A 24,287-nucleotide genomic window follows, 5' to 3' on the forward strand; every position below is an offset into this window, starting at 1 on the left:
TATATATCGGACACACTCGGCTGTCAACCAGCCGCAGCCCATACGGAGTGACTGGCTCTGGACTGCGTATTAAAAAAGTGATACAGACCCTGTGTATGGATTTGTGTCGGCAGTTGAATATTTTCTGTTGCATATATAAATAAAGAGGCTAATTAACAAGTGTAATTAATGCCTTTTCATTTAATAATGCATTCAGAAATGGAAGAATACGAGGCGGACGTGTCCGTGGTGGACGTGTACGATATCGCTTCGGAAATTGGAAAGGAGTGTGAAAAATTGATAGATGTTTTCGGGGCGGATTCTGTAACTAGTCTTATGCCAAAAGTCATCAACGCGTTAGAGCTCTTGGAACGATTAGCGACTAAAAATGAACGTGAAAATACTACTGTTCAAGAGCTCAGATCCAAGATTTCACAGTTGGAGAATGATAAAATTGAAAAGGCAGAGGATAGGCAAAGATTTGAAAAGGTTAGTCTTTTGAATTGAAGTGAAAAAAAATTATTGTTGACAATTATTATCTTGAAAGATTCAGTAGTATACCTTGGATCATTATTTTCCTTCTTTCATAAACTAATATATATATATATATATATGTATATATGTATATACATGTAGAATCAGAACTATAATTAAATGATGCCTCAATGAAGTGTCCTTCATCAACCATTTAAATATTAAACAATTGGACATGTTATCCATGTAAACGTACAGTTTACAAAGAACTATTTGGATTCCAAAAATAAATTTACAACATTTTTGGGTAGCAATCGAACTATTCAAACAATTAGTCACTTGAAGATATGCGTGTCGAGTTATCATTAAACAGTTATCAATTTTTAAATTGTAACAACTCAATGCATTATTTTATTAAAAGTGGTACAGTATGTATTGCAATTATTAACAGGAATTGGAACAAATCGAGGATCATTGGCGACAAGAATCGCGAGACTTGGTGGGTATGGTAACTAGACTACAAGACGAAAATCGCCGGCTAGCTACAGCCTTGCAAGAATCGCGTAGCGACAGTGAGGACAGCGGTAAACAAAGTACTAACCCCCTCCCTGTTTGTCTAATTGTGGAAGTAACACTGCATGTCACCAATTAGCAATGTAACATGAAAGCTTGTATGAAAAATATTCACTTTATGTACCTACTTTCATATTTGGTTTCAGCATTCACTGCTAGTCAAGAGGTAGATGTTGCGGTACTGCAACGTTTAAGAACCATGATCGATCAACAAAGGGACCAAATTCGAGCTAGGGATAGAGAACTGTCTCAAAAAACTTTGGAAATTGAAAATGTAAGTTCACTAGCTATAAAATTTGACCGTATTACTTGAAAAATAATTTACAGAGGAAAACTAAGACTTGATGAATGAATCGAAGTGGTCTGGAAGAAAAAGAATTGCTATGCCAAAAAGATTAATAAAGTCAGAGTATCAGAAGTTTTAGTTTTTTTGCCAATTTCAATTGGAAACTACAATAAATAAGTCAAAATATTATCATGCTGCAATACCTATACTTAACATAATTGATTGATATTTTCAAACTCAATATATTTTTTGTGAAATCCAGTTAAGTGGTCAAGTTGAAAAACTAGGCGTTGTGGGCCGAGAATTAAGACGTAAACAGCGTCAGGCACAAATGCAAGCTAGAGGGCTTGTTGAAGAACGAGCAGATTTTCTTGCCCAACTTCAAGACCAGAATCGAGAACTAATTAATCTTCGAGCACGTCTTGGTCTAGCTAGAAAGGAAAATGAGGACCTAACAAAGTGCCAGCCAGCTCCTGATTTTGCTAACAAAGCAGTATACGATTTGGATGACCCAGACCGGCCTAGATTTACCACTGCTGAACTCAAAGAAATCTTACATGAAAGGAATGAACTAAAAGCTAGAGTTTCCGACATGGAGGATGAGCTTGAACTCTACCGCCCTAAGCCTGAGACGTACGTCGAGATGTTAACGCTATCTAGCACAGCACGTATATTTTGTATAAAAAGTTTACGTCAGCAAAAATTAACAGTCTAACTTTCGGTTTTTTTTTTATTAATACGTACATCGACCTCTACTTTTCATTTTATTTACTTTTTTAAAAATATATATTAATTGGTAATTCAAAATCTAGGTACTTCGCATTGAAAATTTTACAGATAGTACCTAGCTTATAGTACTGATGTACAGGACATACTCGACACAACTGTTTAGTATCTTAATGTAGACAGTATTTTTTACAGCTAACCATAGCCAAATTATTATGGTCATATTATATTATTTTCAACTACTCCAGGACCTTGAGTTGTGCAAGCCCGTATAGGTAATTTTAATTTAAATGAAGTTTATTTTTTATTTTTATTTTGTTATTTTATGTGTTTCATCTCCTGTATTATTTCATTTATTATGAACAGTGTTCGTTATTTTTCATTTGAGTCATTCACTTTATCTCGTGGAATTTTATTTTTGCTGAACATAACAATGCCATAAGCAATGATGTGAAACGTATCAGTTTATCCAGTTACTATTACATACTGTGATATTGATGTTTGGTTGCTGATAATACAGATTACAAGAATAATGTACCGTAATGAAAATGGAATTCGGTATGACATTATGAGATATTAATTTCAGACTGGTCAAATAATAAACGATCATTATCATTTTGCTGTTAGCTTTCCTCATGCAATACTTCTAACTACACATAGTATATGTTCTTGGTTATATTATTTTCTAATTTTGTGAGAGCAATTTACTCATTTGGAGTTAGAGGTTTGCTTTACCATTGATACTCTGCAACTCCTTAGTAAAATGTTTGCACAAACCTTCTGATATCCAGTCACTTTTGTTATTAGTTAGGCCAATAGTTTACCAATAAAAAGTGGATACTAAAATCCGTACCATAGATGGTATAATTTTCTTTCCAGTATTAAAATTATGTATACATTAGACCTGTCCTTAAGGAGGGCAAAATCGAATTTTAATGGTCTTACCCCCCAAATTGCTTCGAAATAATTAAAACAAAATGTCCGAATTTTTAAAAAATTTTCCCTCCATATTTACCCACGCCTAGGAAGCCTTACTTTTCCCATAAGAAAAGCATTGGTTTTTTGGGATTTTTAATAGTTTTATGACCACCGCCGTAATTATCAGCTAAAAAATTGCAAATTCTCAGAAAATGTTGAGAGTTGTGTTACCTTTTTGTCCAATTCTTTGGAATTCGATACAAGCATTTTTGGGCTAGATCGATCACATCTTTATTCTCTAAAAACGCGGAAAAGAGTCGATCGATCTAGCCCAAAAATGCTTGTATTGAATTCCAAAAAATTGGATAACAAGGTAACATAACTGTCAACATTTTCTGAGAATTTGCGATTTTTTAACTAATAATTACGGCAGCGGTAAAAAAACGATTAAAAATACCAAAAAACCAATGCTTTTCTTATGGGAAAATGTAAGGCTTCCTAGGCGTGGGTAAATATGGAGGGAAAATTTTTTAAAAATTTGGACATTTTTTTTTGAATTATTTCGAACCAATTTGGGGGGTAAGACCATTAAAATTCGATTTTGCCCTTCTTAAGGACAGGTCTAGTATACATATATTAAACCATATTCAATTCAACTTAATTCAGCTGGCGGCTTTTATCAAATTTAACAGTATGTTCTTGGGCATTAGAACCGAAATGAGTTATCAGTTTTTTGGATACAGCTTATAATTAATTTTGTGAAATGTTCTGCAAAAATCAGATTCGCATTAATCCTCATATAATTTGAACAACATGAAAAAATGTCAATTCCTACTATTTGAAGTTAAAACAAACAGTAATGAGTTGTTTCAAATGCAGCAAGTCGTTGTTTATCATTTGAATTTGCACGCTTTTCAACCGCATGGCTGTTTGATTTGACCTACACTTACTACATGTGCACACCAATCTTGAGGCAGTGGGCAACCCGCGATTCCATTTAGTAAAGGACAGAATTACATCGCTACTTCTCCTGCCACAGTGACTAATGTTACTCCGTAAGATTGCTCCTCAGCTATGCTAATCTAATATTAAACTATAACTCAGGCTATATTTTTTTTACCGAAATGCTTCCTTTACATTGAATTTTATATTCTCATAAACCAATTTGATTGATACGTGAGATTGTTTTATCAAAGTAGTGTTTGTTTATATTAGCCCCGAAGATGACAAAGATGCACCAGTACAAGGACCATTACCCTTCGAGCCAGATGATGCACCTTGGAAAAAGTCATCAGAATCTGGGATTCGCAAATTGTAAGCATGTTACATAGGAAGAAGTTTATCAATATAAAATAAATTTCAAAAACGGGCATTTACCCAATTTTTTCAATGCATGCGTTAATCTTTTATAAGTATACTAACTACCATTTCTTTCTAGCTTCCGCAAAATATTTTCTGAAAGCAGTGGCAGTTTTTTAGGCAGTAGCAGCCCAAGGAGAAGTCTTTCTAGTCTCTCCAAAATGGCATTGTCTGGCAATGGTGCAAGTGATACATCGATTTAAACAGTCAATCATTAATGGTACTGAGTATGCAAAATGGTATTTGAACTTCGTGATGTACAACTCATTATTAGACGAACTTCTTATGATATTAAATAACGAGATTCATACTATCAAATGTCGAAAATCTGTTGATAATCTTTTAATTTAAATAGTCGTAATTGATTGAAATCGCATTTATTTTGCTGTTTGTATATACTATAACTGTTATTTCAAGTTTCATTTTTTTTATCGTTCGAAATGAGAAGTCTAATATCTTTCGAAAATTGAATGATGTATATTTATCTCAACTGAATAGAAAATACGAGTTAAAATATATTATTATACTAGAAGTGCTGTTATGAAGTATGTATATTAACCATCAGCATTAAACACATATCTGTGCTTGAAAATTCAATTCAACATTCCGGAAAAAGTCTAGTAAATTAGGACATTAACATAAAAGTAATTATTCATCTTTAATGATATCAAACAAAGCTTCCTTTTACGAGTTTACAGAAATTGCAATGTCGAAAAAAAATATTTTACTACATCAACACTAAGTAGAATTATTTTTATTATTGATTTTGACAGCACCCTCATTTAGATATGTGTGTGTGACACACATACACATATAAAAACATATCAAATCTCTTAATTCATATTTACCAAAACTCCTATGTACATATGCCCTACCAAAAAATACATTGTACTTGTGAATTGATAGTATCGAACGTTAAACAGAAGTCCATTGCAATGTATTCATAGAAATGTTAAGTACATATTAAGAACACAGGATCCACGTAAAAAATAGGTAGTATAATTTCGAATTTATCGTACAGGGGTAGAAGACCAGTAAAGCATCCTACATTTTTTGGTTTTATAAACTTTATAGCAATCGTATCCAAATTATAACACATGAAAAAAGATTACATGCTCAAGCTTAGAATAACTCAGTCACTGATGAAATTTAATGAAGTAAATTTGTTTTTGAAAGGTGTAATACCTAGTATCATATAGTCTATGGCAAACTGCAGTTAGTGATACAACAGTGATTAATCATTATTGTCATCAGCCCGAAAATGATGCTGAATGTATAACTCGGGAATCTTAAATTTAAAACATATTGGTAATAATGAAGACCAATTGTTTTTACATGCTTGCATGAGATTGTTCCACTAATCTGGTTGCACTTAAATTGTCTAGCTTATCACTTTACATTGACTCACGGTCTTTCTAATATTGGCGACTACTGATATATATATATATATATACACATACATATATCTATCTACAATCATTATCTACTTGATTTTACTTGATTAATCGAAAGAAAACCATTGAGGAAAACGCTCTCGGAATCCGCAACTTGCTCGATTCTATCAGAATTCGACCGTTGATGAAATCCTACCGTTTTGACAACTTTTTCTCGTAATTCAGTTAATCGATAAAAACTTAATTACAAAATATTGCATTTGATGAAAAATTCTTTTGTTAATCCACGACGATTTTTCAGAAAATGTGAACGAATTTAATCAAATTTTATGATCTATCCTAAGTTTCAAAAAGAATGTTCTTTTAGTAAAAATCAGAGAAGGCAGAATTCCAAGAGTAATCGTATATTGCTGAAATGACCGTAATCCGAATTGTATAAAGACTTCCTTGAAAAATTATTAAAAATATAACAAACTCCTTTGCAGAGTAATTCTTATTCTGATAAACAACTTTGAATAGCAATATACACATGATTACGTTTTTCTGCATAAATTTTGTATTAAAAATTTAGCAGTGCTGCGTTTTCAACATTTATTGTACTATAGAGTGCCAAAATGAACATTACTGTAGGATTGAACCAATAAAAGTTTTAAAAAAATTAACAATACGCAATATATAGATTTATGTGTCTAAAACTGCTTGCCAGTATTCTTCAACGACACTCCAATAAGTTAATGCAGCATTACAGGTAGCAAACTAGTAGTATGGAAGGCAATTATTGAAGACTAATCGTGAACAATTTTAGTACATATCGATTTATACATAATATTGGTATCTATAACGCCAACGATAAGCTGGTACTGAAGAATATATTGATTTGATGAGTGCTACTGTATCCGCTTGACATTATAACCAACAGTTGACACGATAGTAGTGCTGAAGTAATAAAAAGGCTTTACAATATAGCTCGGGTGATCTGGTAAAAAAGATAGTTTAAAAAAAAAAGGGATGACGTGCTTCTTTTTTTTTTAATTACAAGTTGGTATTTTAACTACTTATTACAAGTGCAATACAGACTTAATCTCACTTTTGACGCATACATTTTATATCAAGTCTTATGGATGAGTAAAGTCAAGTAACTGGACAAGATTACCAATTACTTGATGCAAAACTTACAATTACTTAAACTGATAACTATCAACTGGCAGTATGTGAGGATGTATGGGCATTTCCATGTCACTGGAGTAACTTTTTATAACTTCTCGTTTTTCTATTAAGTCATTGTAATCACCCCATAACTGAAAACTTGACTTTTCATAAGATCTTCATGTTTTGAAGTCTAGAGATTCTACTCCAATCATTTTCAGACGAAAATCTGTGTGGGTGGTTGTATGTACGTAGAATGTCCCTTATTTCAGATGTCGACGAATTTTAAGAAAAAAGATCACTAAAGTTTCAAGCCACTATATCAATAAGAACATGTGTCTCCATAAGTAGATGCAAAGAAATTCTGGTGAATAAGATTTTTTGGTCAATATCAAATTGTTTAAATTAAAAAATTCCAGCAATAAAATAAAAATGATACCTTAAGAATGAATGAATGGATACGAATGAGAACTGGTACCATAACATTTTTTCTAAGGTCAGATTTGCAAAATTGATATTTGGCGCATTCAATATTCAATGTGTTGGGAAAAAAGAAATTTAGGATTTTGTTGAAAATTCGTACTCAAAGGTTTTTTGGGTCACTGATTACGAATTTTACTTTGGGCTTCCAAAATTTGAACTAACGATTATTGTTGTTATTATTGTTATTATTTCAGTACGAATGAGTTTGAAAATGAACAGTTCAAAGCTTGACTCATGGTCAGCCCAAACCTGCTTGTTTCAATAATGCATTGAAAAAATAACAAATACTTTTGGATGAAGCTGAATATAAATATGAATGCAACATTCTTTAATTCAATGCGAGGCTCGAGACATTACAGTGAAAAAGAAATGAATTATTCATGTATCGTAATCTGAGAGTTCTACCTAAAACATGTCTAAATTATATCAAAACTACCTCTGCACGCTTCACGCGGCAACCCAAACCGTTGGGAAAAATAAGGATGGAAAGCCCATGCACATGTATAAGTGTGTTAATCTATCGATTTACATACTATATTGTTTATTCAGTTCAGTAGCACCAATATGGTGCCTTAATGCACTATGTTATGAAACAACTGGGGGTTGAAAAATTATGATTCTACCTGATTACTTTCAATTACTGACATCGCGTTATTTCCTATTTACGAATACTGATTGATGCTAAATTAGACTAGAGTGTTATAAGTCAACATTGTTTAAGTTAGCAGCAGAACCGGTTGGTAAATCTGGTGGTAGAAATTTACCTATTGGTTGAATGGCCTTTCGTTGTTCAGCCAACATTCTCATTTCCTGTCTAAGCTTACCTAAAATTGCATGATTTGGCTGATTTACCAAAGCCTTACCCTGTAGCAGCGTGATTTCCTGTTCTAACTGCTTTTTTTCTTTGAAAGATTTTACACTCCGTGATCCGTACAATCTTAACAGCGAGCCCCATGACTGTATGTGCGGATGTAATCGTTGCAAGATTGCTTGTGCTGCACGTTGTTTACCATCTTTTTTATTTCGACATACCTTTAATCAACATTTTAATTCATAGAAAAACCAGCACAACCCACTAACTCATTTACTAAGATATGTTTTTGCAAATCTTACACTATAATCTACGTTACAATCCATTTAATTGTGCCTGTTAACTTCAGAAAATATGTATTCGAAGCAGTTTGTTACTTACCACAGTAGCTTCATGTTTACCAACACGCATTGTGAACTCATTGCGTTGGTGTTTCAACGTATTCACAGAATAGTTTATATGCATATCGCCAAGGCCAAAATTCCTCTGTAGACAAGTAATCAAAATTGCATGAGGTGAAGGCTCTGTCGTTTTTGCACAAAACTCAGCTACCCGTGGATCAGTTATTGTAATTTCGTCAAAGAAAGAGAGGTCAGCCTCCGATGTCCCTCGTGAAGCCTTGAGAGCCCTATTAGAATTATTTCCAGTTCCGTCTCCTGACTCTCCTGAAATCTTATCACGCATCTGAGGAATTAGGATTTCGAGTGTTTTGCGGGCTGCATTGGCTTTTGCTTGTTTTTTGCTGCTACCGAAACCACTGCCATATTCCATTTCATTTATGCATACCACTGCTGAGTATGGCGTCGACGCATTTTCTGCAAATTAATGTTTTACTTTTTATTTGTGTATTGGCAGGATAAAATTATTTGAGAAACGTGAAAAACTATTCAATTTATATGCCGCTTTTGCATATTTGAGCATATTTTATTCACAATCAAAGAAACCGCTGATATTTATTTGTAATACCTCGTAAACAATCAAAAATAATCATTCACAGCAGGACAAATGAGGATCCTTCCAATAAGAAAGAAGATAAAGGTCTCACCTAACTCCTTAAATTTATAAGTTGGCTGCTTCTTCAGAGCATGTTGTACATATTCATGCAGAATACACACATAACTTTTTCCAGACGGATTCATAATCCAGTGTTTTGGAGGCCTTTGTCCCCCACTATCATCACCTGCAATTGTACTATTGTTCCCAGATACTCCAGCTCCACCAACTGGAAAGGTTATTAATTTGGTGCCATCAGGTAACGTGGGCCTTTCCAGCTGTTTGCGATGCTTCTTGTTCTTTGTAAACTTTCTTCGTGCTGACCACGACCTACATGACAAATTTTCAGAACATGTTCAAGATTGTTATCCATGAAAATCAACCATTGCTTCTGAACGTTTCATTTTGGCCAAATAGAATGTAAAGTAAAAGCTGAGTGAAAATATTTAGACGTACTGAAATCTCATGACTTTAATTGCTTTGAAGCGAAACAAAGCTTGACAGTAATTTCTGAGTTGTTCACTGTCTAGAGAATGTGCTGCCCTATTTTCTTGAATAGTTTCAATTTTAGCACTGGGTAAGCTACACGTCTCTGCAGCAGGTTCTTTTTCTCTTTCCTTTCTTCTCTTTTCTTCTTCTTTTTCTTCCTCCTGCAATGCTCTTCTGTACTGCAAGCAGGGCACAGCACTGACAGGTACTTCATGCTTACGCACACTACCTGGTCCAAGGAAATATGGTTTAGCTAATGTACAAACACGACTCTGCTTGTGCAAGTATAACGGAAGGCCACTGTTGTGGGTCACTTGAACCCACCCTTCTGGTAGAACGTCAAAGTGATTGTGACCAATTTCTGAAAATTTAACATACATTTTTATATAATATCAATCTTGTAGTACTTTTGGATCAAAGAAAATAGAAAAATCTTATCCAGGTTTCAGAGGATCAAAGTAATCAAGTCCTTGCTGATTGAAACAACACTTGAGAAATAATCAAGATGTGTTACATCAGTTTTTGAAAAGTTCCAAAGATATTCATATAGTCAATGCCTCTTTAAAACATTACTTTTTTTTACTTCATGAGCTTGATAATAAGCTAAGTATGCTTTTAGTAATTAGAATTTTGCTTCAATGATGTATGAATGTTAACAGATTTATTCAATTATAATATCGTACCATCTAAAACCAATTTTTCTTTTTCCTCGTACGGCATTGCGTCTGATTTTTTTCTACGCTTTCCTTTAAATTCGTCAGGCAGACCTGCAAAAAATAACTAGATATTAGTAATGTATATTCACAGTGGCAGTTCTGACTCACATTAGGTGATACTTCTGATGTAAAGCATTCATTTAAGTGAAAACTTGGCAGTCAATAAAATTGTGAACTAACCCTCTTCGAGCATGGCTTCTATTTCTTCATCTGGCACATCAGAATCCATACTATCAGTTGGTTCTGTGTCAGAATCAGAGCCACCTTGATCTGGGTGTCTTTCCAAATCATCGAGAACGTCAAAATGTCTCAATTCATCATTGGTACAAGGATCATGTCCACTAAGATTTGAATCATTGTCGTTACTCTGGTCATAACCATTTTGTACATTCCGGCTACTATGTTTCGAGAAATCGCTGTCTTGTTCGAAATTCTCTCGATTAATGTTGTAATTTGAATCAGATCTAAGAACACTTGTAAAATTCATGCTGTCATCCTCGTCTGATTGCACATCCAGGTTATTCTTGAATGGGCATTCCACAGGTTTTCCCTCTTCCATATTTGGCAAATTTGCATCTATAGTACTGACCTCCTCATCTAATCTCAATCTCTTGGGAGAGCTCTCATTGTCAGACATGATGCCAGGTTTCAAGTGTTTCCCAATATGCTAGGAGATCAAATTAAGATGCTACAGACATGAAGTAGTGATATAATGGTGGTGAATGCAGCGTACACACGGAACTGTGGCATGTGGCAAAATTATTAATGTTTAACTTCAAGGAAAGTATCGAAACGATCAATCAGTGAAATAGACAAAGCTGCATTATGCTCTACCTTGGATCTATCCAACACAAATATTACAAGAATACTAATTTGGTTGTTATAAAATATACAGAAAATTGATTTCTAAACCTTGGTAAATGAACAATGGTAATTTTCATACCTCTTAATGAAAAAATGAAAATGAAAATGATTCATCATATTTTACATAAAGTGCCCTTATTTCTCATCAATATGTATTATATATATATATATATATATATTGTATGTGCGTGCATGTGTATTTGTGTGTGTAATATATATAAATATTTATGAGACATAAGGGTGCTTTATTGATTAGTACGTATATGTATATATATACACACTGATTTATATATATATGTATGTATGTACATACGCCCATAGAAGAGTTGGATAAATTTTTTTTAAATATTTATATAGAGTATAGATATATAGGTATGCATAATATAACTTAGGCAGAATAATAACATTTACTGTGTTGTAATTATTGCATGTGGATTCAATTCAAGCGTGTTGTTTGGCTGCACCACTTTCACCAATGACACCAAAGTCCAATCAATGTGGAGCCATTCAAGAAGTGGCAACGAAAATTGGACATTTGCATTGATGTTAGCAGTTTGTAGCCCGGTATATATCCACAACAAAATGCTAGACGATTGAATGACCAGAGGCGAAATAAACTGTAGCAGTTGATTGATGATTTCAGCATTGTGTCAGCTTGTTAGCCCCAGGACTAGACAGAGACAACATAGAAAAATTGTTTCCGATACTAGTCGGGGCTAGCTGCTGGCTATTTATCAGTAGTCATTTCACATGGACCAAAGTGTGACAAGTATCTATGGCAAACGAGTTAGTTTTTTTAAATATGTCTTTTAAACAATGCTGAGCGGAGGAGTTTAGGTAACTCTGATCACAGATAAACTTGACATCGAAGTCAATTTCTGGCCAGATTACAAATCAGATCCTCTCAAAGAATCAGAGTATTTACATTGCCATATTTTTTAAAATTCTCTTAGACGAACAATATGCGTTGTCACAACTCTTTGCAACCATCAATTGCATTGTTTATCAGGAAAAAATCTGAATTATACTACTACAATACGATTGCGTCGAATCAGCCCATACTTTTGATACACAATCGTGATAAATTAAAATTACATATCGCAATACCTGATTTATCGGTTATCGATTTCAAGCAGATAGATTCGCACTTCTAAGCCACGAATTACTCGTACAGCGGTATAATCTCAACTTTCATTTCTCCCAACTTGTCTTGCGTGCAGATACTTTACGTCTCATACACGGACGCCATCTTTTTATACGCTCCGTCCTGATCGCATGGCTACTATGAAAACTATACAAGGAGTCACAAAGAGCACTACGTTACGTTAATTTTTTGTACCTCGCTAGTGTTCTCTTTGAAGGGGAGTGTCATTTGCAGGGATGCTCAAGATCGACTAATCGATCACACACACTTGTCGACGCCATCGACGCCTTTGTGAACACGAAATATTTAAAAATAAAAAATCGCCGCTAACTAGGTGCCATAGTCGTAGGTATATAAGAAATGTCTATGGCCATGGTGCAGCTCAGCCAGTGTTGCCAGCCGTACGGTCAGCACCGTATTTATACGGTAATTTTGCCTCCTGTACGGACATAACGGTCCTGCTTGACTGTACGCTAAATGTATGTACGGTCCTGGAAAAATTCTAAGAATTTAAGTTATTTTTGGACTCTCCTCTAATATCGCAAAAGAATCAGGTACGAAAGTATAAAGAAACTGTCCGAGTAATTCACATTTCTGGTTATATGTTTTTAATTATTGATACAAAAATAAAGAAAATAATATTTTCTCCAAATTCCCAGCAACTCAACTCCTTCGTGTAATTGAAAAATTTACAATCTTTATCGTTAGTTTGAAATATTCTTGAACGTAAGAATGTCAATAATTTGGTTAAATCCTGTCTGGTCCTTGAGAAAAGGAACAAAATGAACAAAATCTTGGTCATTTTACGATCATAAAATATAAACCACAAAAATGTACTCCGTGAAAGTAAATTCAAAGTACGGTCCATTTTCACATTGGGTACGACCTATGGCCACCAGAGGGTTGGTAACGCAGCCAAGCAGCGGCGTGGCTTATGGTCAGGGTGGTGGCTTGGGTTCAGGCTTGGCTAAGTAACTTGGTAGTTGAAGGTTGATTAATGCGGGTCAGTAATTTTGTTGGTGTATCAATACTAATCAGTTGAGAAAAAAGAACAAAAAATAATCAAATTTGGAGAAGAACCTATTTATCAGTGATTGACAAAGTTTGTCTCAGTTTAGCCGAAGAAAGCAGACCTAGAAAATTTTTAATCAAACGTTCCAGTGCTGAATAGCTACATATAAATCACACTACACGCTCAGGATGTACGTAAATTAATATCATATAGTATTTCCCGCAACAATATTAAACCTGATATTTTGATATTATTACTCTTTGAATCGTATTTGAAACACCGCATTGCGCCCGTGCGACACTTCTTGATCAGTTTCTGTTGGTCTCTGAATGATTCTGAGGATTTCGTATTTTTACAAAGTAGTCTTGATTGTAGACTTCTGAAATTATTTACGAAGTGAATTGACATGTTTATCTTGACTACAAAATTTGTGAATCCCAGTTGTGAAAATATTGGTTACATGTTACAATACTAGCCACCTGTTGATTGAAGTTATTATGTTAAAGCACAGCTAGCAACATGTCCAGCACATCGCAAAAGCACAGAAACTTCGTAGCTGAACCAATGGGAGAAAAGCCGGTGACTGAACTTGCTGGTGTTGGTGAAGTTTTAGGCAAAAGATTAGAGGCGGCTGGTTTTGATAAGGTTTGTGCAACAATTGTAATCCGTAATTGTCACGTGTTTGGTTAACTACACGTGGTTACATTTACCATACATATAGCCTCGAAATTGTTACTGAAGAAGACATCACTTTATACATCTTAGTAGCAAATTTTCAACTTCTAATTTGTATGAAATTTCGCACAGGCTTATGTTGTTCTCGGCCAATATTTGGTTCTGAAGAAGGATAAAGAGTTGTTTCAAGAATGGATGAAAGATACATGCAGCGCAAATACAAAACAGTCTCAAGATTGCTACCAGTGCCTTTGTGATTGGTGTGAAGAGTTCTTGTAAATATTAGGCAAAATGAGTGACATTTTTTTACTTTTGTAAATGATTGAAGTTGGTTTTTTTTTGTTTTTTTTTTTTTTTTAACAAAATGATCTTTCATATAACTATAACTTAAAAGCATGTTCTACCAAATTCAATTGTATATAATCCTTACCTGTACTAAAGATGAATACAAATTTTAACCAAATTTGATATGCTTCCAGTCATCCTTCTTATGGTCTACAACGCAAAGTAACCAGTAGCATATGATTTGTGGAATTTTATTATCAGATTTTTACATAAGTATAATAATTATCTACATAGGTACTTTACTAGGAATTACATTTGAACCCAGTGTGATGATTTGATAAAATGCACACAGTCATTGGCAAATGCCTGAATACGTGATGGGTTGCCTTTTGACTTTATTATTCTGCAAGTGTGATAACTTTGCAGGAAAGAATAAAATTATGGAAAATTCTTGATATTTTTCATAGTACGATACAATGATTCAATTCCCTGAAACCTCTATTACTTGAAACGATAGTAATTATGATGCACAATTTCTAATAACTCCAATTTGGTGTCAACATCTTGGTATTGGATTGGTGTATCAGAGAATGAAAAACTATAAACAATTACTCGCAATACTACAACATCACTTGAACTTGTGAATTAGACTAATTAAAGCTTCCTCAAGCTCGTTGGTTTACAGTTTTGTTCAAATCATGTCGTCGGTTGTTTCTCAGCTGCGTTTTTTACTGCCTACGAATAAATTTCTCATCGATCAGCATAGGTATGTCTTGTAGATCTGTGTTAAAAATCCAGCCATAATTCTTAACCCAAAATACTTACCTCAGCAATACTCTCAGATACACCAGCTGGAAGGTTCAAGCCTTGAGCTTTTACATGAGAGTCTAAATTATTTAGTACAGTTGGTTCTATGAATTCTAGAGGTATCGTTTCCATTGCTTTTTGCAACACAGCTATAGATTCCTGATATTTATGTTCTCTACCTGTAATGATGATAGTATTTCAAATACCTGATGTCATGTAAGTAATTGATATTACATGCTGCTTCATAAAGTATACGTACAATATGCCGAAATTAATGAAGCATACATCAATCCCTTTATATTCTGACTGATATGAGGATTTTTATCTGATATCTTTACTATCTTTTCAAGAATTGTCGAATTTTTCATGGCCTCGATATTTTTAGCAACTAAAGTGAACGGTAAATCTGGCTTGTTAGATAAATACTGAGACCATATTCTATGTGCTTCCGGTTGTCCATTTGTAAACAATTCTACCCACAACATTTCTACTGGGTCAACAAATCCATGTGCCGCGTATTTTCCAGTAAGGTTTATATCTGGAAGAATTATTTTCCTTATATAATCCAAAAAAACAGTTGCAAAATCTTATGTCAGCAAACTGTTTTACACAGCGCAATAAGTTTTCAAATATTTTTACAATTATTTCGGAACAAAATGTTCATGTAAGAAGTATGCCAGCAGGCGTTGATATTTTGACAATATACAACCACCTCTGAGTGGTGATGTAGGAATGTGTGGTGTTACATGAAGCCAATTTCTATTCTCAATAAATGTTATACTCTGGAATCACAAGACTCTTGGAGGTGATGTTTTTACTCCTTGGATTGAAATGGGTAGATGGAAATGATAACTTACATCTTTCCAGCAGTTGAGAATTATCCTTTAGTACATATTTTGCCAGGACTTGTGGATATCTGTGTGAAGACCGCTCACCAGCACTTTGAACAATTGTTTCTGCACTTGCCTCCAACGAATCCAAAAGTTTGTCCAATTTCCCTAATTCTGCATATGCTCTGCATAAATTGTTTTGAAATCTCACCCTCACCTTCATACTCTGTTTACGAAGCAAACGAGTTAAACATCATTCTTGCTACATAGGTATGCAATCAATGAACATAACCGATTTTATAACAATAAATACAGAAGAATAAATTTTAAAAAAATAAATAAATTAATAAATATTACATACTCTGGACATCTTTTCCTCAATTTGTTTCAGCAAATGTTCATTTCCAGTTTCAATCATAGCCTTCATCAAACTATAGAAAACTCTAGAAAGAGGATATTTATTTCCTTCTATCATACCATAGGTTATCTGAACAGCTTCATCTAGCTTTCCTTGGTCTAGCAATGACTGTATCAATTCAGAACTTTCTTTGACGCCTGTCATCCTCTTTGGTCGATTATTGGTCCTAAACAAACTAAAGTATGAAAAGTGTTCCAGAAATTAAATTCTTATAAATTTTTTTATTCATTCTTACGTTGTATTCATTTCTGAATTAGAATGTGTACTTTCATCACTGATACTATTTACAGACTGTCGTTTTGCGTTTTGCGTTGTGGGAAATTTTTCGAAATTTTGTAACACCGGTACTTCAAATGGAACAGGTTGATTGTTTCTCTTCAAAAGATCAGCCAGAATAGCAAGAAATCTATCAGAGGGTTCAATTTCTTGTTCTATCATTTCTTGCCAAAATTTGAAGGCTTCTTCCCAGGCATTTTCATTGTCTATTAAGCAATCAAATATATATATATATATACACACACATATGCACCAACGTCAATTTAGCCTATTAAGTTTGAGATATAAAAGGTGGTTAGTCAGAATTTAAGACATTTATATCATAATGCTAACAATACTAACTGTAACAGCATATCAAGTCATCATAAAATTCCGGTACTGCTTTTAAGTGTGGTATGTCTTTTAGTACCGAAATAAGTTTTTCTAGAGAACTTGTCGCTCCATATTCTCTGCATCTTTCAGAGTGAAGTTTTAGTTTTCGAATGTTTGGAAACAAGGCGGGAATCTGGAATTATAAAACTAGTAATAAGCTTTATTATATGATTCCCATTGACGTTTATACACGTTAACTTTTAACTGAAATTGCATGAAAATTTTTGATAAAGCAATACCTCCAAAATCCTTTTTGCTTGACGGAGACAATCACATTCTATAAAGTTCAGAGCAAGATCATACAGAGAATTAGGTTCACCATGAATTTGTGTACTGAGATCAGTCATTCGTTGCAAAGAAGTCGCATCCTCAGCTAATATGAATTTTTTAGCTAATTCAGACTTATAAGGAGTAACTCGGTATGTTTCACATATTTTTTCAAACATTTTTAGAGCTTCTTTCAGGTCATCTCTGTAAAAACCGTAAGGATAGCAAATACTTTGACATTTCACTGCTGATTGAGAAAATGTTTGGAGCAGTACTGCAAATTTGTTGAATAATATTGTAGAATATGGTAAAAACGTTAGGAGTTGTTGCGATTTCATACAGACATTTTTGGCGATCAATTGTCAAATCATTCATAGGTAACGGCCATTAATTACCTGCAAACGTGCACCTTGATTAGCATTCCCAGATATGGAGCAGTGAGTCCTATATACTCTTTTTGTACAAGGGCATTAAATATTGAATTAACAGCTTCAACATTCCCCAATTCTGCTACACTCTTCAGTATTTTCCACCAAATTTTTTTTGGCCCACTATCTTTTTTGGCATCAATATTTGGCATGTTCTTCACATACTGTACTGCGTCTGCAACAGAAAGTTCACGAAAGAGATTTAACTTAAATACGAAGATACTAAGCGACAGTTGATTTACAATATTATTGTTTCAAATATTGAACGTGATGAAGATGTTTCAAGTTAGTAAGAACCTTCGTTAATTCACATTTTCAGAAGAGGAACTATTTTATAACCGATCTTACCATTGATACGATTAGCTTTCACAAGAAGACTGATGTACTTTATGGTCGTATTTGCATCCAGGACATATGTTGGATATGAAGCGTTAAGAGCTGAGATATACTGTTCAGCTTTATCCAGCATTTCTACATTGCAGTAAGCATTCACCAGTGTCTTGTACATACTTTCAGTAAACTGAATACCATCTTCTTTTAATTCCTGTAAATGTACCAAAATAATTCTAAAGTGATTAAGGTTTGACGATTCCTACACTAAGCTGAATTTACAAAACAGAAAACGCATCGTATGATCAGGTGACACATATGAAACCACACTATTTGCAATTAGATAATTGATGTTTTTACCTCCACCAATTTCTCAAGATTTGCTATATCTCCGCTGCGACTGTATAAAAGTAGTAGACGCTGTTTTTTGGCAGAACTTGCTTCAGCATTCTTCGAAGATGTGTATATTTCTTGCTCTAGATTCTGAATTTCCTGTAACACATAAATGCAAGTGAGAAAAACACTGTCTTCCAGTGATGTGTGGTGTTGATTGTGATATAATTGCATGTCTCATATCATCGAATAATGGGACAAGCATTTTGATAGTGAGTCAAGAAGACAAGTATAATATGAACATATTTTGTTGTATTTCCATTATTGTCATATTCGAAATAAATGTGAAGTTTTTGTGCTTTGATTTAGTGAAACAGAAAAAAATCGAAAGATTTTTGCAGCTTGCACAGGAATTTATAGTACTTACCGAACGAATGTTATAATTTCCGGATTTGTTTCGTGACATGAAACTATTCATTTTTGGTGACATTTGTGAAGCTAATCTTTGGGAAAGAGGGAATCCACCAGTATTACCAATATCCAAACCTGCTTTCGAAAGCTCGCTGTAAATCTAGTCAGGTAGGTAAAATTTATATCACATTTTTTGTTTGGTTTGTAAATTAAATAATAGTCTTGGAAACCTGTGAATATTCGGAGAAGTTTCAAATTTAGTTAGTACGTACTTGAGCTTGTAAGTTAGATTTATCCTTTTTTATTAACAATGCGATCTCAGAAAGATAAAGCTCGATTACGTCATTGCAAACCATCTTTTTTTTATCATCGTCCTCCATTGTTTTCATTGTGCGTTCACACATGTTACCAAGTATTGTAACAAATGACTCAGTGTCTCCTGTTTCTTTTAAAGCTTTCACAAGTGGTCTACAAAGTGACTGTACATTATAAGAAAATTCGTGCTTTGTACCTGGAACATGTAAAATGACTTAACTTAGGTTCAAAATAATAGTTCTACTCCCATCTGACATACATTAATTGCACATTGATCTTGCGATGAATTTTTTATGCTATGAAATGATTACACGAAGCTAAGAACTGCTAGATATACAGGTGAATCTAGGACTATCAACACATAGGTCTCCAACGTATTACTCGCGAAAATATGCGACTGAAAAGATTTTACTTCGCACAGGAAATTTGTCCTTTGCGAGTTACAACTGTTTGAATTTTGCGAATCCAGTAGCATCTGATGGCTTACAATAGGGCTGGTCAATCGTCATTTGACTATCATATGCTTGGCAGCTGTTCTGAGCCATTAGATGCTACCGGATTGGTCAATTTGAACGGCTGTAGTTGGCAAACGATAAATTTGCAATCAAAAGTAAAAAAGGTATCAGTCGCACATTTTTAAAAGAAACACATTGGTAGCCTGCAGGGTGATAGTCCTGAGTCGCCCTGTACATACAATATTGATGCAATATATATGAAAGTAATTATTTAAATACCAAATTTAAACTATGGTTTACTTATGTAAAGGAAAATAGGCAAATAGATATATTCATACAGAAATCAGCTGCTTCTTTCAGCCTCATATCGACGATCAAATGGTAGACAATTGCATATGCGATAGTCCCTGATGCTGCACCAGTCAGAATTAATTCGCTAAAAATTTCGTCGGGTGTACCACTCATACAAGGTATAATATAATCACGTAAGGTATCTGGTGTGATGACCAATGAAAACTCCTGTTGAATGGTTTCCACAAGGTTGAGAATATCTGGCCAATGAAAATTGAAGAAGATTTTTCCAGGTTTTTTTACAGTTACTTTAGAGAGCAATGTTTAATCATACTAAATAACTTAGCTCATATCGGACTCAAAAAGTTTAATCAAGACAGTTTGACGATAAAAAATTCTGTATATTGTTATACCTTTATTTGAAAACTTCAGTGCAATAAACAATGGCCAAAAGTAATGTGGCCTTATTTCTTCACCAGAATCGCGTAATGTATTTAGAAATGCTAAGCTCCCCTCAACATCTCCTTGTAATAGTTTAGATTCCAAACCTATGTAGAGAGCTCGAGAATTAATACCCTTGTTTGCAATTTCATTGCACATATCGATGAGTTGTACAGCAGGCTAAAATGTATAAATTACAAAATACATAGAAAGTATGGTATATATCTTGAAGCAACTTAAGCAATAATAATGTACCACATAGAGATAATCTTATACTAAGTGTGCTTAAGGGTAACACTTCTCTTAGTTTTTGAAAAATATATTTTATTTAGTTTTCTCTCTGAGTAAAAAGTTCGAAGAACGTTTTGGGCAGTACTAGATTGAAAAGCTCTTGCTGGGTACATGGCTGCGCAGCTTGGAGCAACTTGTCATACTCTGCTTATTATAAGAGATGCTTCAATCAAATTTCAGCGAAGTTCGTAGTATACATGCATATCATGGACTAGGGACCAGAATGGCGTAACCCCCAAAAAACTAGATATCCTGCCATAAGGGCGAAACAGCAATTTTTAACATTAGAGCTCCATAAGACAAAAATCCAAATGCAATCTGCCAGGAGTGCGTAAACCACAATGCTATTTGGCCTGGTGCTGCTATAACAGCGTAAGTGAAATTATTTGAAAAATGACGATAGACCCTTCTGCCTAAAGATGATACAAATACTAAAAATCGTAGACACTTGCTTCCAGAAAGATGTAACTCGTAAAATTAAAATATGTTACACGCTTCTCTGCCGAAGTGAAATTATAAAGATAGAAGTTGCGTTTGAATCTTTATCTTATGGAGCTCCAATGTTAAAATAGCTGTTACGCCCTCTTGTTAACCAAAGTAGTCTTCAAACGAAAAATCGCTAGTTACACCCTTCTAGTTCGCACAACCTCTCCCAGTCCTCAATATGTATCTAATGAATAAACTTTTTGTTCTAAATAACTGCACGACAAATTATGATGGAGTTTTGCAGTTTCCAGACCTTGACTGTTAGAAACAAATAAGAATTTTGCATTAAAATAATAATATCACTCACCAAGTCAGCTTTAACAAGATTTTTTAGCAGTGGACTACCAACTTGGCCTTTGTCAACGTTTGGTATAGATCGTAACACCTGCATAGCAGCTTCTGCTTGTCCAGAATGAACTAATTTCAAAATATGATTCAAAGCATCGTGGAGGTAGCCAACTTCCTTAGGCATTATAGAAAGTATCTGCAAGATATTTCCAGATCATTACAATTGGAAATTATTGCATCAAGCAAGAAAGTTATATTCTTAGAAAAAACTAAGTTTATGTACAAATCCTAGTACAAGACGAGCAAACAGTTATTTGTATTGAATTATATTGGTGATTTGTGTTAAAACAAACTTAGTTGTAAAGCTGACCCTGTCAAGCTTGCTTTACACCAAACAGCCAGGATTACGAATGCAGAACAACAAACTTGTACGTCAGTCTATGTCTTAGATTTATACATCCAAAGTATCCAGAATCGTTACAGCAAAGATTTTTCCAGAAAGACAAATTGTTCATATGAATATAATTTTGTTACGAATAATCATAATGAATTGCTATTTCACATATGTTTGAGCGGTAAGATCAATTTGTCACTTCACCTAATTTTTTATTTAAACAATGTATCCAAAAACTCACTGCCTCAACATGTTGAGTATGTCCACCGCAGGCTAAGGAATTAATGACATCCAGAAAATCTGCGTCTAACAGATCTATATTGTTTGACCGGCACTCTGAAATTGTACGGGTGATAGATTCCATATCGCCATGTTTTGCATAGCCGCAAAGAAGTTCTTTGTATGTATCGGCTGAAGGTTCCGAGCCAGCGGTCCTCATTATTGATAAAATTTCAGCTGCACTTGTCATATCGCTGTAAAATGGTATGGGAAATGTAGAAATATTTTATACTGTAAAACATTTTTAGTAAAGGAATGGGACAAAGTTAAGTAAGTGGTACTTTACACACAAGACTCCAAGATTACCAAGCAATAATTAAAATATAAATGATGCTAAAATACATACCCTGCTTCAGAATGCCCCCTGATTAACGCAGTGAATATGTTCTCATTTACGGACAAATTTTTTTCTTTCATAAACTCTAATATTGTACTTGCTCCTTCGATATCCCCTTGCTGACAATAACGAGTAATTAATCTTTGGTACGTAAGCTTATTAGGTTCGATGCCTGCTTTATCCATTTCAGCCAAAACTTCAGCAGGTGAAAATGCATACTCGTTTTCAATGTATACACGCAGCAGGGCATTAAAGTGAGATACTTCCAATTCAGTCCCTTAAAATTTATTCTTCCATGTATATTTATAATATCACAATATAGAAAAAAAACCTAATTTGCTTATTAAGTAGGTAATACTATAACCATATTCATAACTATTCAACATGTAACATGTGATTTATAAACACTTATTGTGGAAAAAATTAAATTGAATCTTTCGATTAAAAAACATTAGTATAAACATGAGCCACCCATGAGACATCAAAATCAAATACCACTTAGATATTATGTGATTCATCAGAAGAAAAAAAAGAAATATTACTTAAGTAGCAAATTTTGGTCTTATTCTGGTTACATTAACTAAATTGCTTTTCTGTATATACGTATTACATTTAAGTGTTAAATTTCAAACTCGTTCAGATAAAATAATATGTATACATACTTTTCAACTTGTGGTGTTAGATCTAAAATGATATGCAAGAGAAATAATATTCAAAGCTATTTTCACAATTTGAACTCTTCTGAAAAATTCAATATTAATTTCTACACTTTCTATGATTTTCGACCCCATGTATACCATACTGCACCTTAAAGAACATACCTGAATTTTTCAAGCTTTCCCATATTCGATTAGCAATTTCAGATTTGTGTTCTGGTAATTCACTAGCCACCAAGTTTCCGCAACATCGTAAGAGCATAAGGGCTTGGGTACTACTAACAGATTCTGCAAAATTCATGTAAACATTAGGTATGAATTCTATCTGCGATAACAGTGAGTGGGTATTAGCCAAAACATAACTTCAAATTAAATTAAATTTAAATCCTAAACAATGTAAATACATGAAAAATATCATTTAACACAAAACTATCAATTCTCACTGCACATGTTGAGCTAATTTATTTGATGAAAATGAAATATAATACGACATTAACATATATCAAGATTTGGAAATTTGTCAATGATAGGAATATAAGATAAAACCTAGAATTACAATTCAATATCTAGGTACAAATATGCAGATAAACCCCAAGACTGCGGAATGAATTTGATAAGCTTATGAACCAATAAACAGTTATTTAGTACTGCATACACACATACAAGATATTGTCTCAATTGAATAAACAGTGAAAGTTAAAAACAACGTACTCGAAGATTGAAATATTTTAAAGATTTGATCCAATTTGGTCCCACGTATCTGTCCGTACTTCCTGACATCAGCTTCAGCTTTTCGCAGGGACAATTCAAGAGCAGAGTCACCTTCCACTTGTTTGACAGCCACTTGGGTAGCCAGAGACCTTTTGAGTGAATGATGAAACGGGTTTATTGCTATCTGTGTAACATGACTGTTATTGCATTAAAATATATTGAAATTAACTTTACTTACTTGACTAATGTTGAAGGTGCAATGCAGTGCCTTTGAGAAAGAAGAGTAACACAGGCATTATATTTCACGTGAGAGAAACTAAGCTTTGTCGTAAGTTCGGCAAAGTTGCGGAAGTACTTTGATGATCGTAATATAGTTGCCATTATTATACATGTGCAGATAGATTGAACAATTTGCTATCTCCGCAGGATAACGATGCCCGGGTTACATGAAGGAGTCACCGAAAAGAGCAGAAAAGAGCATGAGAGGTTGCTCACAAATAATACAGATGGCTAGAAAGCTTTGCGATCTTTGAGAATAGTGTCT

At 34.0% G+C, this 24,287-nt stretch overlaps 4 protein-coding genes across 18 annotated transcripts; 2 read left to right on the forward strand and 2 right to left on the reverse strand.

The window, feature by feature from the left end:
* Positions 1 to 28: 28 nt before the first annotated feature.
* On the forward strand, positions 29 to 6,151 carry LOC124177605 (RILP-like protein homolog). 8 transcript variants are annotated; one of them, XM_046560143.1, is made up of 8 exons: positions 29 to 468; positions 905 to 1,046; positions 1,173 to 1,300; positions 1,575 to 1,945; positions 2,287 to 2,313; positions 3,934 to 4,011; positions 4,172 to 4,270; positions 4,395 to 6,151. In XM_046560143.1, exons 1-8 carry the CDS (start codon positions 169 to 171, stop codon positions 4,516 to 4,518), a joined length of 1,269 nt encoding a protein of 422 aa, XP_046416099.1. In that variant the 5' UTR covers positions 29 to 168; the 3' UTR covers positions 4,519 to 6,151. The 8 variants fall into 8 exon arrangements, with proteins under 8 accessions (XP_046416099.1, XP_046416100.1, XP_046416103.1 ...); XM_046560144.1 differs by having other exon boundaries at positions 905 to 1,037; XM_046560147.1 differs by lacking the exon at positions 3,934 to 4,011.
* A 1,419-nt stretch (positions 6,152 to 7,570) lies between these two features.
* LOC124177600 (microprocessor complex subunit DGCR8) lies at positions 7,571 to 12,733 on the reverse strand. Of its 4 annotated transcripts, XM_046560134.1 has the most exons (8): positions 12,551 to 12,663; positions 12,319 to 12,502; positions 10,528 to 11,014; positions 10,315 to 10,398; positions 9,599 to 9,992; positions 9,195 to 9,472; positions 8,531 to 8,964; positions 7,571 to 8,370 (listed from the first exon to the last, which is right to left on the reverse strand). In XM_046560134.1, the coding sequence occupies exons 3-8, from the start codon at positions 10,982 to 10,984 to the stop codon at positions 8,038 to 8,040; spliced, it is 1,980 nt and encodes a 659-aa protein (XP_046416090.1). In that variant the 5' UTR covers positions 10,985 to 11,014; positions 12,319 to 12,502; positions 12,551 to 12,663; the 3' UTR covers positions 7,571 to 8,037. The 4 variants fall into 4 exon arrangements, with proteins under 4 accessions (XP_046416090.1, XP_046416087.1, XP_046416089.1 ...); XM_046560131.1 differs by lacking the exon at positions 12,319 to 12,502 and having other exon boundaries at positions 12,551 to 12,733; XM_046560133.1 differs by having other exon boundaries at positions 12,319 to 12,713.
* A 525-nt stretch (positions 12,734 to 13,258) lies between these two features.
* Positions 13,259 to 14,505, forward strand: LOC124177609 (barrier-to-autointegration factor). 2 transcript variants are annotated; one of them, XM_046560162.1, is made up of 3 exons: positions 13,259 to 13,557; positions 13,874 to 14,012; positions 14,175 to 14,505. In XM_046560162.1, exons 2-3 carry the CDS (start codon positions 13,887 to 13,889, stop codon positions 14,319 to 14,321), a joined length of 273 nt encoding a protein of 90 aa, XP_046416118.1. In that variant the 5' UTR covers positions 13,259 to 13,557; positions 13,874 to 13,886; the 3' UTR covers positions 14,322 to 14,505. The 2 variants fall into 2 exon arrangements, with proteins under 2 accessions (XP_046416118.1, XP_046416117.1); XM_046560161.1 differs by having other exon boundaries at positions 13,262 to 13,557; positions 13,879 to 14,012.
* Positions 14,506 to 14,562: 57 nt separating this feature from the next.
* Positions 14,563 to 24,242, reverse strand: LOC124177596 (leucine-rich PPR motif-containing protein, mitochondrial). Of its 4 annotated transcripts, none has more exons than XM_046560124.1 (21): positions 23,982 to 24,235; positions 23,744 to 23,892; positions 23,198 to 23,320; positions 22,386 to 22,653; positions 22,002 to 22,233; positions 21,386 to 21,562; positions 20,274 to 20,481; positions 19,908 to 20,120; positions 19,072 to 19,328; positions 18,816 to 18,959; positions 18,416 to 18,547; positions 18,074 to 18,269; positions 17,693 to 17,900; positions 17,270 to 17,501; positions 17,001 to 17,163; positions 16,618 to 16,864; positions 16,326 to 16,548; positions 15,992 to 16,190; positions 15,394 to 15,672; positions 15,153 to 15,313; positions 14,563 to 15,062 (listed from the first exon to the last, which is right to left on the reverse strand). In XM_046560124.1, exons 1-21 carry the CDS (start codon positions 24,122 to 24,124, stop codon positions 15,024 to 15,026), a joined length of 3,993 nt encoding a protein of 1,330 aa, XP_046416080.1. In that variant the 5' UTR covers positions 24,125 to 24,235; the 3' UTR covers positions 14,563 to 15,023. The 4 variants fall into 4 exon arrangements, with proteins under 4 accessions (XP_046416080.1, XP_046416081.1, XP_046416082.1 ...); XM_046560125.1 differs by having other exon boundaries at positions 19,072 to 19,310; positions 23,982 to 24,234; XM_046560126.1 differs by lacking the exons at positions 22,386 to 22,653; positions 23,982 to 24,235 and having other exon boundaries at positions 23,744 to 23,853.
* Positions 24,243 to 24,287: the final 45 nt, after the last annotated feature.

The sequence above is a fragment of the Neodiprion fabricii genome, chromosome 3 (genome assembly GCF_021155785.1).
Source record: "Neodiprion fabricii isolate iyNeoFabr1 chromosome 3, iyNeoFabr1.1, whole genome shotgun sequence".
Classification (NCBI taxonomy): domain Eukaryota; kingdom Metazoa; phylum Arthropoda; class Insecta; order Hymenoptera; family Diprionidae; genus Neodiprion; species Neodiprion fabricii.

What these genes read in the sequence shown, in the direction of transcription:
- LOC124177605 (XM_046560143.1), top strand. Translation starts at nt 169, where the DNA reads ATGCCTTTTCATTTAATAATGCATTCAGAAATGGAAGAATACGAGGCG. An exon ending in AAACTTTGGAAATTGAAAAT is followed by an intron (nt 1,301 to 1,574) that starts GTAAGTTCACTA and finishes TGTGAAATCCAG; the next exon opens with TTAAGTGGTCAAGTTGAAAA. An exon ending in GAATCTGGGATTCGCAAATT is followed by an intron (nt 4,271 to 4,394) that starts GTAAGCATGTTA and finishes ATTTCTTTCTAG; the next exon opens with CTTCCGCAAAATATTTTCTG.
- LOC124177600 (XM_046560131.1), bottom strand. Translation starts at nt 12,583, where the DNA reads ATGACACTCCCCTTCAAAGAGAACACTAGCGAG. An exon ending in TCAAAGAGAACACTAGCGAG is followed by an intron (nt 11,015 to 12,550) that starts GTACAAAAAATT and finishes TTGATCTCCTAG; the next exon opens with CATATTGGGAAACACTTGAA. An exon ending in AGAAGCCATGCTCGAAGAGG is followed by an intron (nt 10,399 to 10,527) that starts GTTAGTTCACAA and finishes TATTTTTTGCAG; the next exon opens with GTCTGCCTGACGAATTTAAA.
- LOC124177609 (XM_046560162.1), top strand. Translation starts at nt 13,887, where the DNA reads ATGTCCAGCACATCGCAAAAGCACAGAAACTTCGTAGCTGAACCAATG. An exon ending in AGGCGGCTGGTTTTGATAAG is followed by an intron (nt 14,013 to 14,174) that starts GTTTGTGCAACA and finishes AATTTCGCACAG; the next exon opens with GCTTATGTTGTTCTCGGCCA.
- LOC124177596 (XM_046560124.1), bottom strand. Translation starts at nt 24,124, where the DNA reads ATGGCAACTATATTACGATCATCAAAGTACTTCCGCAACTTTGCCGAA. An exon ending in ATCAAGGTGCACGTTTGCAG is followed by an intron (nt 17,502 to 17,692) that starts GTAATTAATGGC and finishes CGGTTTTTACAG; the next exon opens with AGATGACCTGAAAGAAGCTC. An exon ending in TTGAGGAAAAGATGTCCAGA is followed by an intron (nt 16,191 to 16,325) that starts GTATGTAATATT and finishes CTTCGTAAACAG; the next exon opens with AGTATGAAGGTGAGGGTGAG.